Below are 13,305 nucleotides of genomic sequence, written 5' to 3' on the forward strand. Positions count from 1 at the left end.
TTGAAAAACTTGAAAAAGTGTTGAAATCTGTTGTGCTGTACTTTAGTTTTTCATGTTATTCAGTTTCAATTCAAAAAGCGTTTGTCTATGATGTTGTTTTGCTGACTAATGTTGACATTCTATTGAAAAAATGTTTTTTTTTTAAGAATTCGAGAAATTGTTAAGCTTCGTGAAAGGATGTCTTTTCAAAACAACTTCAAACATACAAAACTGATCACAGTTTGTTTGTTCACTTCCAATTTTTAGCTGCTATTATCCAATTTGATCTTTGCTGTTGCGATTCTTTGGCGACTTAATTTATTTCAGCGTTTATTTCAACAGTAAACGCAAAATTCGAGGATGGATTTGAAAAAGCTTTTGATGTTTTCCGCCAGTTAGTTATCTCACAAGCACTCGATACACTACAAAAGATCAGTTTTCATAATTTCTGCTATAAATACATCGACCCAGCCCACAATAAAAAGAGAACCTTCAATCCATCTGGAATAGGTCAAGGTATTGAGCAATGTCGTTTTCATGCCGGTCAAATAAGGCTATGTGTTTCCTTCCCAAACGGCATGCCGAGAAATTTTGCTTCTCAAGCCTAAATTTAAATATTTTGATGCCATATTAAAAGCCACTTTGTACCATTCGCTGTATCAAAACATCTGCCATTGGTTGCGATTTCCGAAAAAAAGTTACCAAGTTTAAGCATTTTCGTAATGACTTAATATTAAATTTCGTAATTTGCGGAGAATTCCAGAAATGCGGGGATCTCCCTACCGTTACTCGATTCTGTTCGGACATAAACATTTAAAAGATTTTTGTGCATGAAACCTGTTGGCTACACTATGCTTTTGAAGTTTATTTGAAAAACGTTTCCACACACTTTTTTGTAACAATGAAGTGGCACTGCACAGATTTGCTGTTATTCTGAAGTTTTTTTTGTAAACCCACTTTGAGCTTTTTAAAAATTGTGCTGGTAGCCCACATTCGGTGGTAAGATGTTGCAGGTAGGCACTTTAACATTACCCACTGGTCGAAGAGGTACGCAATCATGCGTGACATGTTCATTCGCGATTCAGCTGATTTCAGTCATGTGACTCGTGACGTGATATTCTGATCAAAAATTTTGATACAAAGAAATTTAACTAAATGCTTCACCACAACCACCGTTGCCTAATGGTTAGGGCAGAGGAGTATAGTAATTTCGATTTCGTGGGTTCGATTCCCACCCTCTGCTAATACTATTTTTTCTTCTGCACTGCAATGTTAAAGTGCCTACCGATGTTGCAAGTCCAATCCGCTGCAACGCCGGCCTGGCCTGTTGTTTCTAATTGTTTCATGTGTCATGTTGTGGACTTTTCCGCCAGAAGATAAGTTTTTTTGTTGTTGTTGACTCAAGGTTTGAAGATGTTGAATCGACGTAAAATAAACTTGATTTGCTGCCTGGGTTGGCACAATACTGACATCGACATACATCAATTTTGGGATATTCAATCTTGTTGTCTTTTTCGTTTCAAAATTTTGTGACAAAAATGAAAAATTACGTAATGTTCATGCACGATAGTGGCTGCAGATCTGTATTTATTTAGGTTTAGTAGTCAGACAAATCTTTATAATTTTAGTAGTGAAAACATGTATAAATAACTAACAACCAGTTTGCAGGCTGCAAAAGATTTATCTAAAGAAGGAATTACAAAAGACTCTTGTAGTTGGCCACAGATTTATTTTTGCGTTTTAGTCAGATAATCAATTTTTTATTTCGGCTTGCGGTCCTAAAGCAAGACTAAAGCTCTTATTTTGCTTGTTGAAAGAAGATAATTATTTTGATAACCTTTTTGTTCACATTTTTTGCAGAATGAACAGAATTTTGATACTAATCTTTTTTACATTAATCTCAAGCGCTTACCAAATGCTTATCACAGACAAAACCACAGTTCAAAGGGATATTCAAAATTTTAATGTTCAGTAAAATCATCGTGACACTTTCCTTTTCAAATGCTCCTGACAATCATTAAAAAACAAACAATTTACCTTGATTGACCTATTTTGTTCAGACGCCAACCTACCAATATCTATTTTAGATCTGTAGGCCTTGCCCACCCATAAAATAAAAGCCGACTTTCGCAAAGTCAATTTTTTTTGCCACCAAATGACCGGATTGTGAGTGCATGACACAAGATACAAACAAGCCTACATCAATGGGACATGTATTTTTTAAAACCGCTTCGGTGTTGAAAGAGAATATTGAATCTTCAGTAGTTACCAAGTCACCGCGTATTGGCACCTTTTTGATTTTATTGCATACGTCCATATTACAGTTTTTTTACTTTTATTGCAACCTAAATAATTTTTAGATGGTAGACAATGGCTAAATGTATAGCTGAAATCTATTTGTTTTGTAAATACCGTTTGATAAATACTGCATTATCAAGACAAATACCGTAGTTTGGCTTGGTTTCGTTTGTTTACGGTTAAACAAAGCATGTTTCTAACAAAATTGCATAAAAACAACATAATTATATAATTTTTCCACAAATTTGTTTTTCAAACTATGTGAGCCAGCGTACAGCAAACTCGTATGATTGTTACTTGTTCACCACAAAAAAGCGTAGATTAAACCGACTTAACTTTAGTTTGTGTGGCCACATTTTTAGGGAATTACTTTGTGTTGACCCTTTTTAGTCTGCAAGCTGATCTGCTACCTTTTATTGCATTAGCGGATTAAGAACGAGTAAAGCTTTTAGACTATTTTAACGCCATGAGAGAGTTTTCGCTTCTTTTCCAAATCACAGAAGAAACTTATCTTGTTTGTTTTAAATTTCTGATTCTTCCAAGATTAGCTTGATTGTGGACCGGCCTACCATGAGTTGCATTTCGTGTACGGTACTGATGACTAACGCAGAAATGTTAATCTTCAAGCAGTAAAGGATCTGGTTGCTATGCTAACCAATCATAAAGCAGGCGAATGTTTAAAATGACCTTGCGTTACCTGTTCAACTGTGGCATATGACTTTATGTTTTCTTTTTTTTTTCTAATTCAACGATATATTTTTATGAAGGGTGTTTACTTCCATTCCTTTTTCCATAGCGAGCTGTTGTCAAGAAAGCTAAAACGTAGTGAAAGTTGGTCACAGCCTCTGAGTGTTGAATTGAAGACACCTGCCAATGAATCATTTGTTTTGCACAAGGGTTATGATCAGTTTGTAAATAGTTTATTTTCAACAGTCTTACAGTGGATACATCGAATCTGTTGGCGAAAGCAAATTTGCGCAAATAGTATTATAGAATTGCAAAACAACAACAAAACACGTAAAAAGAAGAAACATAATAAATAATGCTTTGGTGGCGCGTGAATGTCAGGTGGACTGACACCGATCCTTGCTTTCAAACAAAGCAGCCACTTTTCTGACGTTCGAGAAACTAAAGATAAAATGTTTGTGTTTTCAGACTAGGCAAAGCAACTTGAACCACAATAAATCAATTGTTAACACTTCATTTCCGTTGGTTGCTTGCATGCCCATTTCCCAGCCAGGAAAAGCTGCATTTTTTACATCATTTCTATATCTGGCGACGTAGATACGATGTAAAAGCATCAGCTTTTACTAGCTGAATTGTTACTTTTCTGGTTTCAATTCCGTTATTTTGGAAGATTATTAGAAAAACTTGGCATTGACTTTGCTAATACAATATGTATTGAATTAAGTCAATTTCGGAAATATTTGCAATAGTACTGTTTCTCCGAAGCAATAAATTAAAGTACGCAAATAAAAAAAACTTAAATAAAAATACAAGCTTCTTGGCATGCAGCAATTGCTGACGGTGCGTAAACCGATTTGTAACGGTTCGATTAGCTAAAGCCGGTGTTCGACAACACGTGTTTTGCTCAGTTGATTCATTGTTAATTGAATTAAAAAAAATAACGATTTTCGAAGTGAAGCTGACATTCCAATACAGTTTTTGCTCAATTTTTTTTTCTTATCCATAATTTTGCATTGGCAAGTCTTCTCACATCTTCTGCCTCTGCGCTGCTGAGTACCCATTTGCACATGCCATCATGTAACACTGACAGCGAAATGTTAGCTGCTTCCTCTACCAACCCTTCCTTGCTTCTGCAGCGTTGGTGTTTGTAACTTCTTGGCTAAGTGACATCATTCGCGATTTTGTTAAAATTTCTTTGGTCCTGAAATTAAGTTTCGTCCTTGTTTACAGTTTCTCTAGCTTGGATAGTAGTAATTTAAACAAGTATTTTTACAAAAAGATGTCATCATTCACGAAACAATTAAACGTCATAGACGTCATTTTAGCCATGCTCAGCAAAAATGTGAGAAGCTTTCAACCTTGCAGCTTGGTCATCATGCAATAGATTTATAAAAGCAATGGTTTAATGCGACATTTTAAATACACATCAGTTACAAAAATCACGGTGTGACATGCAAGCAAATACTTTTTACAAGATTTTGAGTGAGATAAAAACATTCTATCATTTTCATATCAGCTTTTAATCTCCAAAGAATGGCATAGATGTGAAAACGATACAAGGTTTTGACAATCCTATCACAGCGTGAAGCTCGCCGCTAGAAAAAGCGTTGTCATGCGAGTTGGATCGACGCAACATCAAAAACTGGTGCTTTTATCAACGTTATCAAACGTTGATAAGATGACAGATTTTGAAACTGCGTAGAACCGGTTATATCAAGAAAACATGCAAAAAAGTTACTAAAAACATGCTGTATGTGCGAAAAATATGTCTTTCCTCTATCAAAATAATAGCTTCTATTTGACACAACAGTTTGGTCATCCACAAAAGCAATATTGTTTTGATATGACGAAAAAACTGGTCTCATTGCAACAACTACGTTTATACTACGTCAAACTTCGTGTGGAACAGTGCTGCCATGTCAACACCTTATCCACATGACATTTAAAATCTACACTACATTCGACTTCGACGGTTGTTGCAAAAGCGAATCACAATGAAATACCTACAATACGAAAAATCACAGTTAGAATAAAACAACTATGTGCCTCAAGTGCACTGTCATCAAATAAGTTCGCCCTAAATCGGCTGTCAAAATGTGTCATAGAAAATTAGAAAATTTTGTCACTTTAAATTAATTATATCAATGAAACGTTCAATTGTTTCGAAATAGATAAAACTTTCTAACTTAATATGTAGAGAAATGCGGCATGCAAATAATATGAGCAAGAGTATGTTAAGGTGCCTCTTGCAATCAAAATTATATACGCACATGCTCATTATGTACATAAGTTACAACAAGCGACACATATGATTCAAATTCGTAAGAATTGAATCAAGTAAAGCACAATAAAAAAAAACTTACAACAGTGGTTTAGAGTGGCAATAATTTTTTTCCTTTCCAAGTATATGGATAGGGAAGCGTTATATAAACCATGCAAAATTACGTAAATTCAACATCAAGTAACAATTTATCATTGCAGTTAGAATTGCTGCGTCTCATGCATTGCTAGTGCTTGCAGTGCTCTAGCGAATTTGCAACATGCAACTGTGTTGTCGCTTTTAGCGTTTTTATTGGTTCACGACTTCAAGCGTGGAACACTTACATTTTTTTGCTGAATTTTCAACGAGATCTTCGAGCTGTTTGACGGTGTCATGGGAGTCATGGCTTGGTTCAATGACGTTTGCAATGGCTTCGAGAATGCTCTCTCCTTGTTCGCCTTCGAGTAAAGTGATGATATTGTCGGCAACAGAACGGGGCCGTCGGTGTCGTCGGTTCTTTCGGTGTTTCTTGTGGCTTTTATTTCTCCTCCTTCTTCCCTTACGGCCCTTCTTTCCTTTCTTTCCCTTTCCTCTTCTTCGCTTGTGGTGGTGCCGGGAGGTGCTGCTTCCTCGCTGGCGACTTCGGACTTTCTCTGTCGAGGTTGTTTGAATTTCCGAGTTGATTGATACCTCAGGAGATTCGCCACTGGTGTCAAGTGGCTTCAGTATCCTGAGAAGATACAATTTCCTTGTCAGAGCCACTTGTTGTCGGCTCTGCTTGTCTAGAATCGAATGATCAGCAGACTGGGATCGTTTGCTGAAATATAAATACGTTTTAGGAAAGGTCTGAGATTTGTATTCAGTCTTGTAACTAACGCACATTTTACGACTGCAAGGCTTCTTGAATGAAAAAAAAATAACGTTACGAATATTTCAATTTATTGATAAAATTATTGAAGCTTTGCAATGAAGATAACTTTAAATTCATTGCTTAAAAACTTTTCTACTTGAGACTTAAATAATGAGCAATAAAAGTTTACAACAATATAGCATGACGTTAATGTTTCAACTATAATTTTTACCTTCTTTTCTGTATTTTTCCATCTTCCTGTGGAAGAGCTCTGGACATAGCGGTTTGAAAAGTGCACACAAAGGCAAAGAAAATATATAATAATTTTGCAACATTCATTGTGTCTTTGATATGGTAGTGATGATCGGTCAAAATAAATATCTGTCAAAAAAAGAAAAAGTAATTAATTACACTTTCGCTTTAACTAACATCATTTATATTCTTCAATAAAGCATTGATTGGTATTTTCGTAACTTTCATATAACGCATTATTGTATTTCTTTACTTTTTCAGTAAAGATTGGTTCTCGGAGAAAAGCACTTTAAATTGACATCATTTGCGTAAAATAGGTGCTGAGCGAAAAATTGTGTTTTGAATTAAATTGTCGTTTTAATTATGGTGTTTCAAAACAAAAAGAGATCTGTTAAAAGTATGGAAATAGCTGCGTCTGAACTAATTGCCCTGTAATTTCCAAAACCTTATACCATCACTGTATCTCAGTAACAAATAGTTTTTGTTAAAAAAACGTAAACAAAGTCTTTCCGATACGATGCCAAGTTGATAATATACTTAGGCGCAGTCAATGCTGTGCTAGCCTGTAATTCGCTTCTTTTACATCTCTAGAAAGCTTGAAATTTATAGCTAATATTGACGCAAGTGTGCGCAAAAATCCAAGGTACCGTTTTTATACGTCTGTCAGAAGTGGTCTTTTTTCTCAACTGCTAGCAATTGCATTTTTTCTAACTAGGATTTGTGGCGAAGAAGTTTTTTCTATCGCTTGCGAGAGTTAGAACGGGAGTTTTCACGTCAATCTGAATTGGCCAGGCTTATGGTAAAAAGTTGAATGGTGGATTTTCCCTTTATTATGAACTCAAATAAAATGCGTCAGAAGAAAAGCTTTTCATGTTTTTTTTCCGGCATTTCATTTAAAATGGTTTTGGGGGGTCCTTGATATAATCAAAATTCGTCATTCATTTTAGCACATTGCCAAAGGTTTCTATTAAACAACTGGGCTATTTCAATAGTCGGCAATTTCACACGAAACATCTGCTGTGTGGTATTTGGATTAACTTAGCTCTAACAATAAACAATCGAGTAGGAAAGATCTTGCTGGCGAGGGTTTTACGAGATTTCACATTCTGTGTCCTACAAAACACTTTTTCCATTGATGTTTTCGTTACAAGCAGGAACCATATTCGTATAATGATTCAGGGAGTTTTTCCTTCGCAGACTTACCGAAATATTAAATTGATATTAACTATCTTGCAAAAGTTTTAGAAAACGGCCAATCTTTCGACTTGGTCAATTATGACTCCAAACGTCATTTACTGTACTGACTTTTTCTCATGAGAAAAAAAAATGAACAAAAAATGTACAAAACTGGACAATATCTTGATATAACGAAATGTCACAAAAATACCACAGTGTGACATTTTGTATAGAAAATGTTAAATGTTTGCTTTGTGTTGTTGTTTTATTTTTAAATATAGTAGGCCACCTGAAAACGTTTAAACAGAAAAGTGGCTGTGCAAAGTATTGTTTACCGTTACTCTACGTGGAAGTTTATACGCATACATGTTATGCCTTTACTTAGCTTTCTCTTTTTCTGCAAAGCAGACCGAAACTTTCTCCGCACAAAAATAAAATATTCCTTTCTGCATCAATATTGCCAGAGTGACGCGGGGAAAGCACCATATCTTTGAAAGTTTCACAGTCGTCAGCTTGTAATAATGTTTGAAACATTTGACTCCGATTGAAACAAATGATAACACAATTTGTTTTGCAGAAGACCATCAGCAACGGTAAATTCCATTGGCTTGCAATAGTTTAAGTTAATTTGTAATTTCTTGTCTTTTAATTTGTTTTTGTCATTTGTACATTTGTATAGCCTACGTTGGATATTTATTTGTATACATTTGTTATACGTCGCTATTCGAAAGAAACAGACTCATCAGACAAATCAAAAGCAAGACTGATAAAACTTTTGTTACGTACACATATTGCACGTGTAGCTGTTGGAAAAGTGTGTACAAAGCAGAAAAGAAAGTGTTGCAGGAAGCAATATTTTCATTTGCTTTGTGGAATTCTGTGTAACTAATTGCTCTCTACTTTTACGGTAGGCGCCCGGAAAGTTTCGTTATTTCTGGTTTGGACCAAATCAATATTTCCGCTTGTACATTTCTTGTTTAATTTTTGTCAATAAGATCACAAATAGGTTGCATCCTCTGCGTGCGTCACATCCAGTGACGTCAATCAGTGCTATTTTTAATTCTTCAGTGTAAATTTCATCTGTTTCCACATTTTCAAGGACCCTAATAATTATATTGCCGGTATATAAACAATAAATTTGTATCCACAGGTCACAGCCATAGATCTTATGCGCATTTTCATTTATTAAAATTCTTCAAAACAGAGCCATTTTACTTTCAACAAATTTTTTTTCGTTACACTAGGTAAAAGTGTCAAATGGAACAAATTTGTAAGTCTTATGCTATTTATCCGGTAAAGGCAGAAGCTGAAATCAAAAGATATATTTTAACTGTAAATTATTGAAGGCTTGTGTCGGACATGATTCAACAATGTGGAAAAGACACTGGATGCTCCGCAACCAAGTGTACTGCGTCAACGAGTTGAAATTCAAAAAACAATCTCACAAACCACAAAGTTTATCCATTAAAAACTGTTATTGTCATGAGGTGGCAGAACCGATAGCAAGTAAGCAGTGGCGTATTTAGAAATTTTGTTAGGGGGAGGCCAAGACATTGTGTCAGTCAGCCGCGCAGCGGCTGAATCGGCGGCTGGAGTCCAATGGGGGTCTGGGGGTAGTACACACGGGGTAGTCAACGGTAGTACACAGAAAGCTCAAACTTGATGAAAATGGCTGTTAATTGGTTCAAATTTATTCTACTTGGGTTGAAATTAGACTTGTTTGAGCCTTTAAATAGGGGTGGGGTATATCAAAATGTCATATGATGCGTCAGAACGGGGGGAGGGGGTTAGTTGAAACTGTCAGATAAGGGGAGAGAGGGTCCAAAATCAAGAGCGAATCCGCAGAAGTAAGTTACTGTTCCGATCAATGAACCAACAAAAGATATGAAACACTTCAGAACATAAAAAATAAGTTAGTCCTCCCGACCTCGAATACCTTTTGAACATTCTCTGCGATTCGCAATGACAATTTAAAGTTTAATGCGATGGCTGTGCTTGGCAAATATATCAATGACTGCATCATACTCGAGTACAATATCCTTATTTAAATACATCTGAGCTAGACCATCCAAACGTGGCTCGGTCATGGTCGTGCGGTAATCATTTTTCAGGTACTTTAGTGAACTGAAACATCGCTCATTGGAGGCAGTTGTAACTGGAAGCGTAGCAAAGATTCGAAGTAATAATTTATGGATAATCGGATAAGTGCCGAGTTGTTCAGCCGCTTGATACGCATCCACAAGAGTCGCAGGTCGTTTATCCACAGAAACTGCAAGCCAATTCGCTCTCCATCTTCGCAATTCAATAGTAGCTGCAAAGCAATTGCTTGGTTCAACATCCAGCATTCCATGGTAGAAGTCGAAAATCTCGTCGATCGTGCAGTCCTCATCTTCATGAATCAATGAAGGCAGAAATGTGCTGACTTTAAAAGCTGAGCAGTGCTCATTGAATCTATCGTGAATTTGTGCCATGCAATTGTCAAGAAAAGGAAGAAAAACTGTTGATAAATTACATTGCAAAAAGTATACCCCGCCCCCCGCGCTAGGATGAATCATCCAAGCAATTACTGCGCTACAACTTTTTTTTTTTGCAAAATTTGTATTTTATTTTTTTACCTGATCATTAGGGGTAGGCCATCGCCCTTTATCCTCCCCCCTAAATACGCTACTGCAAGTAAGTATGCGGGCTATCAGTCTACCGGCACTGAATAACCTTGATTTGCAAAAAATCGAAATCGCTGATATAAAGTAAAAAACGTTAACACAAGAATTTAAGTCAGTAGACGTAGCACAAACAACTTATTTTCCATCGAATCGCTACTATTGTGTGGTCCACTCCTTAAACCCCGATTGATTGTTTTTTTGTTATTACCAAAAGAAGCCTAAACCACTGCACACGATAGGCGGCGATTAGATTTTTTTATTTTTAGATTTCTATAAAAAAAAGTATTTTAATGGATGCATTCAAGATCCCCAAACTTGCGAGTTCAGTAGGCTTGCTTCAACTTGTTTTTCAATGTTTTTCCCAAAGGATTAACACTGGGTGAGGTGCAAAGATGTTTTTATACAAATGTAAAAGAATTGTAGGCGAGGTGTTATTTTCAAAAAGCACTGCCATTATTCATTTATTCAGGTCACAGCAACAAATTTTCGCAAACAGATAATGTCTACGTAGCCCTTTTTCATGTGTAAATCTACTGTTAACCTTGTTTGGAGAAAGGTTCATGACCAGAAAGCAATTCGGCCAAAAGTGAAATGATATTAGTGTTTGTAACATGGCACCCGGAGGTCGTGTTTGCATGGCATTGACAACAGGAATATTTGAAATAAGCTTTCGCTTCCTAATCTTTATTTTAGTTTGGTGGCGAATGGAGGTTCTCAGTAAAAACAAAATTGGTAAACTGCGTTACAAACCTTTTTTCAAAGAGTAAAATTCTGTTTTGATTTACTCAAACGAAATTCCACTAATTAAGGACACTTTTTGCACAACAACCGATATTGGTGGGTAAAACCAAACAGCCATTATTAAAATTAAAAGTAAACTTTGAATAAAGCAACTAAACCTGACCCTGTTCACACCCCGTAGCTTAGCCAAGTTGTGTCAACCATCTTGGGAAAATTATTTAATTTCATGTTTTCTTTTATTTTTGTATTGATTTACCAATTGCTTAGAAATGATAGATACATTGAAAATACGCTGAGTTGTACAAGCCGATGTAGGCTATATGTGGAAACCAAATTCTTTGAAAAAAATCCATTTTGAGGTCAAGTACTTTGGGCGTGTCAGGGATGACCTAAAATGCACAAACATTACTTTTAGAATAAGAACAGTAATAAATCCATGCTTCTAAACAATTTTCAAGAAAAAGGTGGTAAAACTGTTTCACAGATGTTGTCAAATATTTTGTGCATTTTCACATGAATCTTTTTATCTAAGAAAAGTTATGACGTCCTCAACAATTTAAGATAAGGTCTTTTTATAGGTTATCCGCATGTTAGTTTTTTTTTTTTTTCAAAGTCGCCTACGATTCGTGGGGGAAGAGTTCTCGGAAGCAACTCGTGCCGCTGTTCCATTGCTGGTTGCCTTGAGTGACGGGCGATGACATTGGCGCAAGGCACACGCGACTCAGAAAAGAATAATATAAATTTTACTGAATTTCTTTGCGTTTTAATTGGCTATATTTGACACATTTTTTAAGTTAATAAACTAAAATACTAGAAGATAAAACGATTCTTGTTTTAATAAATTACATTGATATCTTAAAGTAAGATCCGGGTAGCACTTGGAGGTCTGTCACGTTTTGTTTGAAACTTTAAATGGATTTCACATAAATCAATAAGTATTTTCTGTATCTTACTTACTTTTATCGTCAAGTACTGGCAGGAAAGATTTCAATAAATCCGTAACAGATTTCTTCGTTTTCAGTGTGTTTTCAACAAGGTTGTATGGCAACAAGCCTAACCCTGTGGTCTAAAACTAATGTAAAAAAAAACAAGGTCAAAAATGGTATAACTACAAAACTCTTTTTATTCGGTTTTGTCATCAACTGCGAAGGCTTTGGTAGAGAGTTTGCTTTGTTGAAGCATAGACAAACAAAACAAAGTAACCGGGTTTAACATGCTGTATTACACAGAGATATAACATAATTAAAAGATCAACTCAAACGTTTTCGACACGTACGTGTGTCCTCATCAAGAATTACATAAAATGAAAGTTGTAAGATACATTTGACTTCGCACGATAACTGTAACGACACTTCGGACTGAAAAGCACAAACAGAACAAGTGATACAAGAATGATTTTCCGACCGTATAATTTACTCGTAATCATTCTTGCATCGCTTGTTCCTTTTCAGTCCAGAGTGTCGTTACAGTTATAGTGCATAGTCAAATTTATCTTACAATTTTCATTTTATTCAATTCCTGATGAGGACACACGTACGTGTGGAAAACGTTTGAGGTGATTTTTTTTTATTAAGTTATATCTCTGTGTAACACAGCATGTTAAACCCGCTAAGGTTACTTTGTTTTGTTTGTTTATCAAATGGTCCTGACTACTTTTTTCCCACTGGGTTTCATCGGTTTAGAGTAGACTTTAGAACATCACCAAAGATATGAAAGTTTAGCGTAAGATATATGATTTTTTTTAACCAGAGTTGGAATAAAAAAAATTGCTTAAAGGTTTCAATTATTTGAGAGCGGCCTTTGCATTACACTACATTCTTAGGCTATAGTGATGATCATTTTTAAAGAAAAAATGTCTGTTAACGAGTTCTTATAAGTTAATTAATCTTGTTGACATTCGCTCTGTTAAATCCGCTATATCCTAATTTAATAATCCAGCGTTACAAAAAGTAATTTAAATTTTCAGTCAGCTACTTCACATTCTCTTGATTGAATTTGCATTTAAATCCTCATACTGCTTTGCTGAATAACGTTGCATGACAATTTATTGATGACCTTTCAATTGATAAATGTCTATTTTAGCTTCTCGACACTTAGTACGTCAGACTTCTTGCTTATCTAACTTCTATAGACAGCTATGAAATAGATAATAACTGTAACATATTATAGCATTTACTATCAGCTGAGATACGCGCTTAAGGAAAGTAAGCCGTACCACGACATGTGATTGCTGGTCTGATGCAAGCGTAGAGAGTTTATCAGGACATAACTTGTTCTTCAATCCCTTTTCTGTTGACTGGGCGTGAGAAAGATCAATCTCAATTTTTGACACGAGCCAAAGTTGTGACATGCTTGTGATGAAACTACAAAATCTTTTTTTAACCTCAAAACAGCTACAT

General features: G+C 35.6%; 1 protein-coding gene across 2 annotated transcripts; it reads right to left on the bottom strand.

The window, feature by feature from the left end:
* Positions 1-3,194: 3,194 nt before the first annotated feature.
* On the bottom strand, positions 3,195-11,970 carry LOC145775703 (uncharacterized). 2 transcript variants are annotated; one of them, XM_082587052.1, is made up of 4 exons: positions 11,864-11,970; positions 6,307-6,455; positions 5,569-6,041; positions 3,195-4,165 (listed from the first exon to the last, which is right to left on the bottom strand). In XM_082587052.1, coding segments are annotated over exons 2-4 (582 nt in total). In that variant the 5' UTR covers positions 6,414-6,455; positions 11,864-11,970; the 3' UTR covers positions 3,195-4,163. The 2 variants fall into 2 exon arrangements, with proteins under 2 accessions (XP_082443178.1, XP_082443177.1); XM_082587051.1 differs by having other exon boundaries at positions 3,195-6,041.
* Between the last annotated feature and the right edge of the window lie 1,335 nt (positions 11,971-13,305).

The sequence above is a fragment of the Aplidium turbinatum genome, chromosome 8 (assembly GCF_918807975.1).
Source record: "Aplidium turbinatum chromosome 8, kaAplTurb1.1, whole genome shotgun sequence".
In the NCBI taxonomy this organism is placed as follows: domain Eukaryota; kingdom Metazoa; phylum Chordata; class Ascidiacea; order Aplousobranchia; family Polyclinidae; genus Aplidium; species Aplidium turbinatum.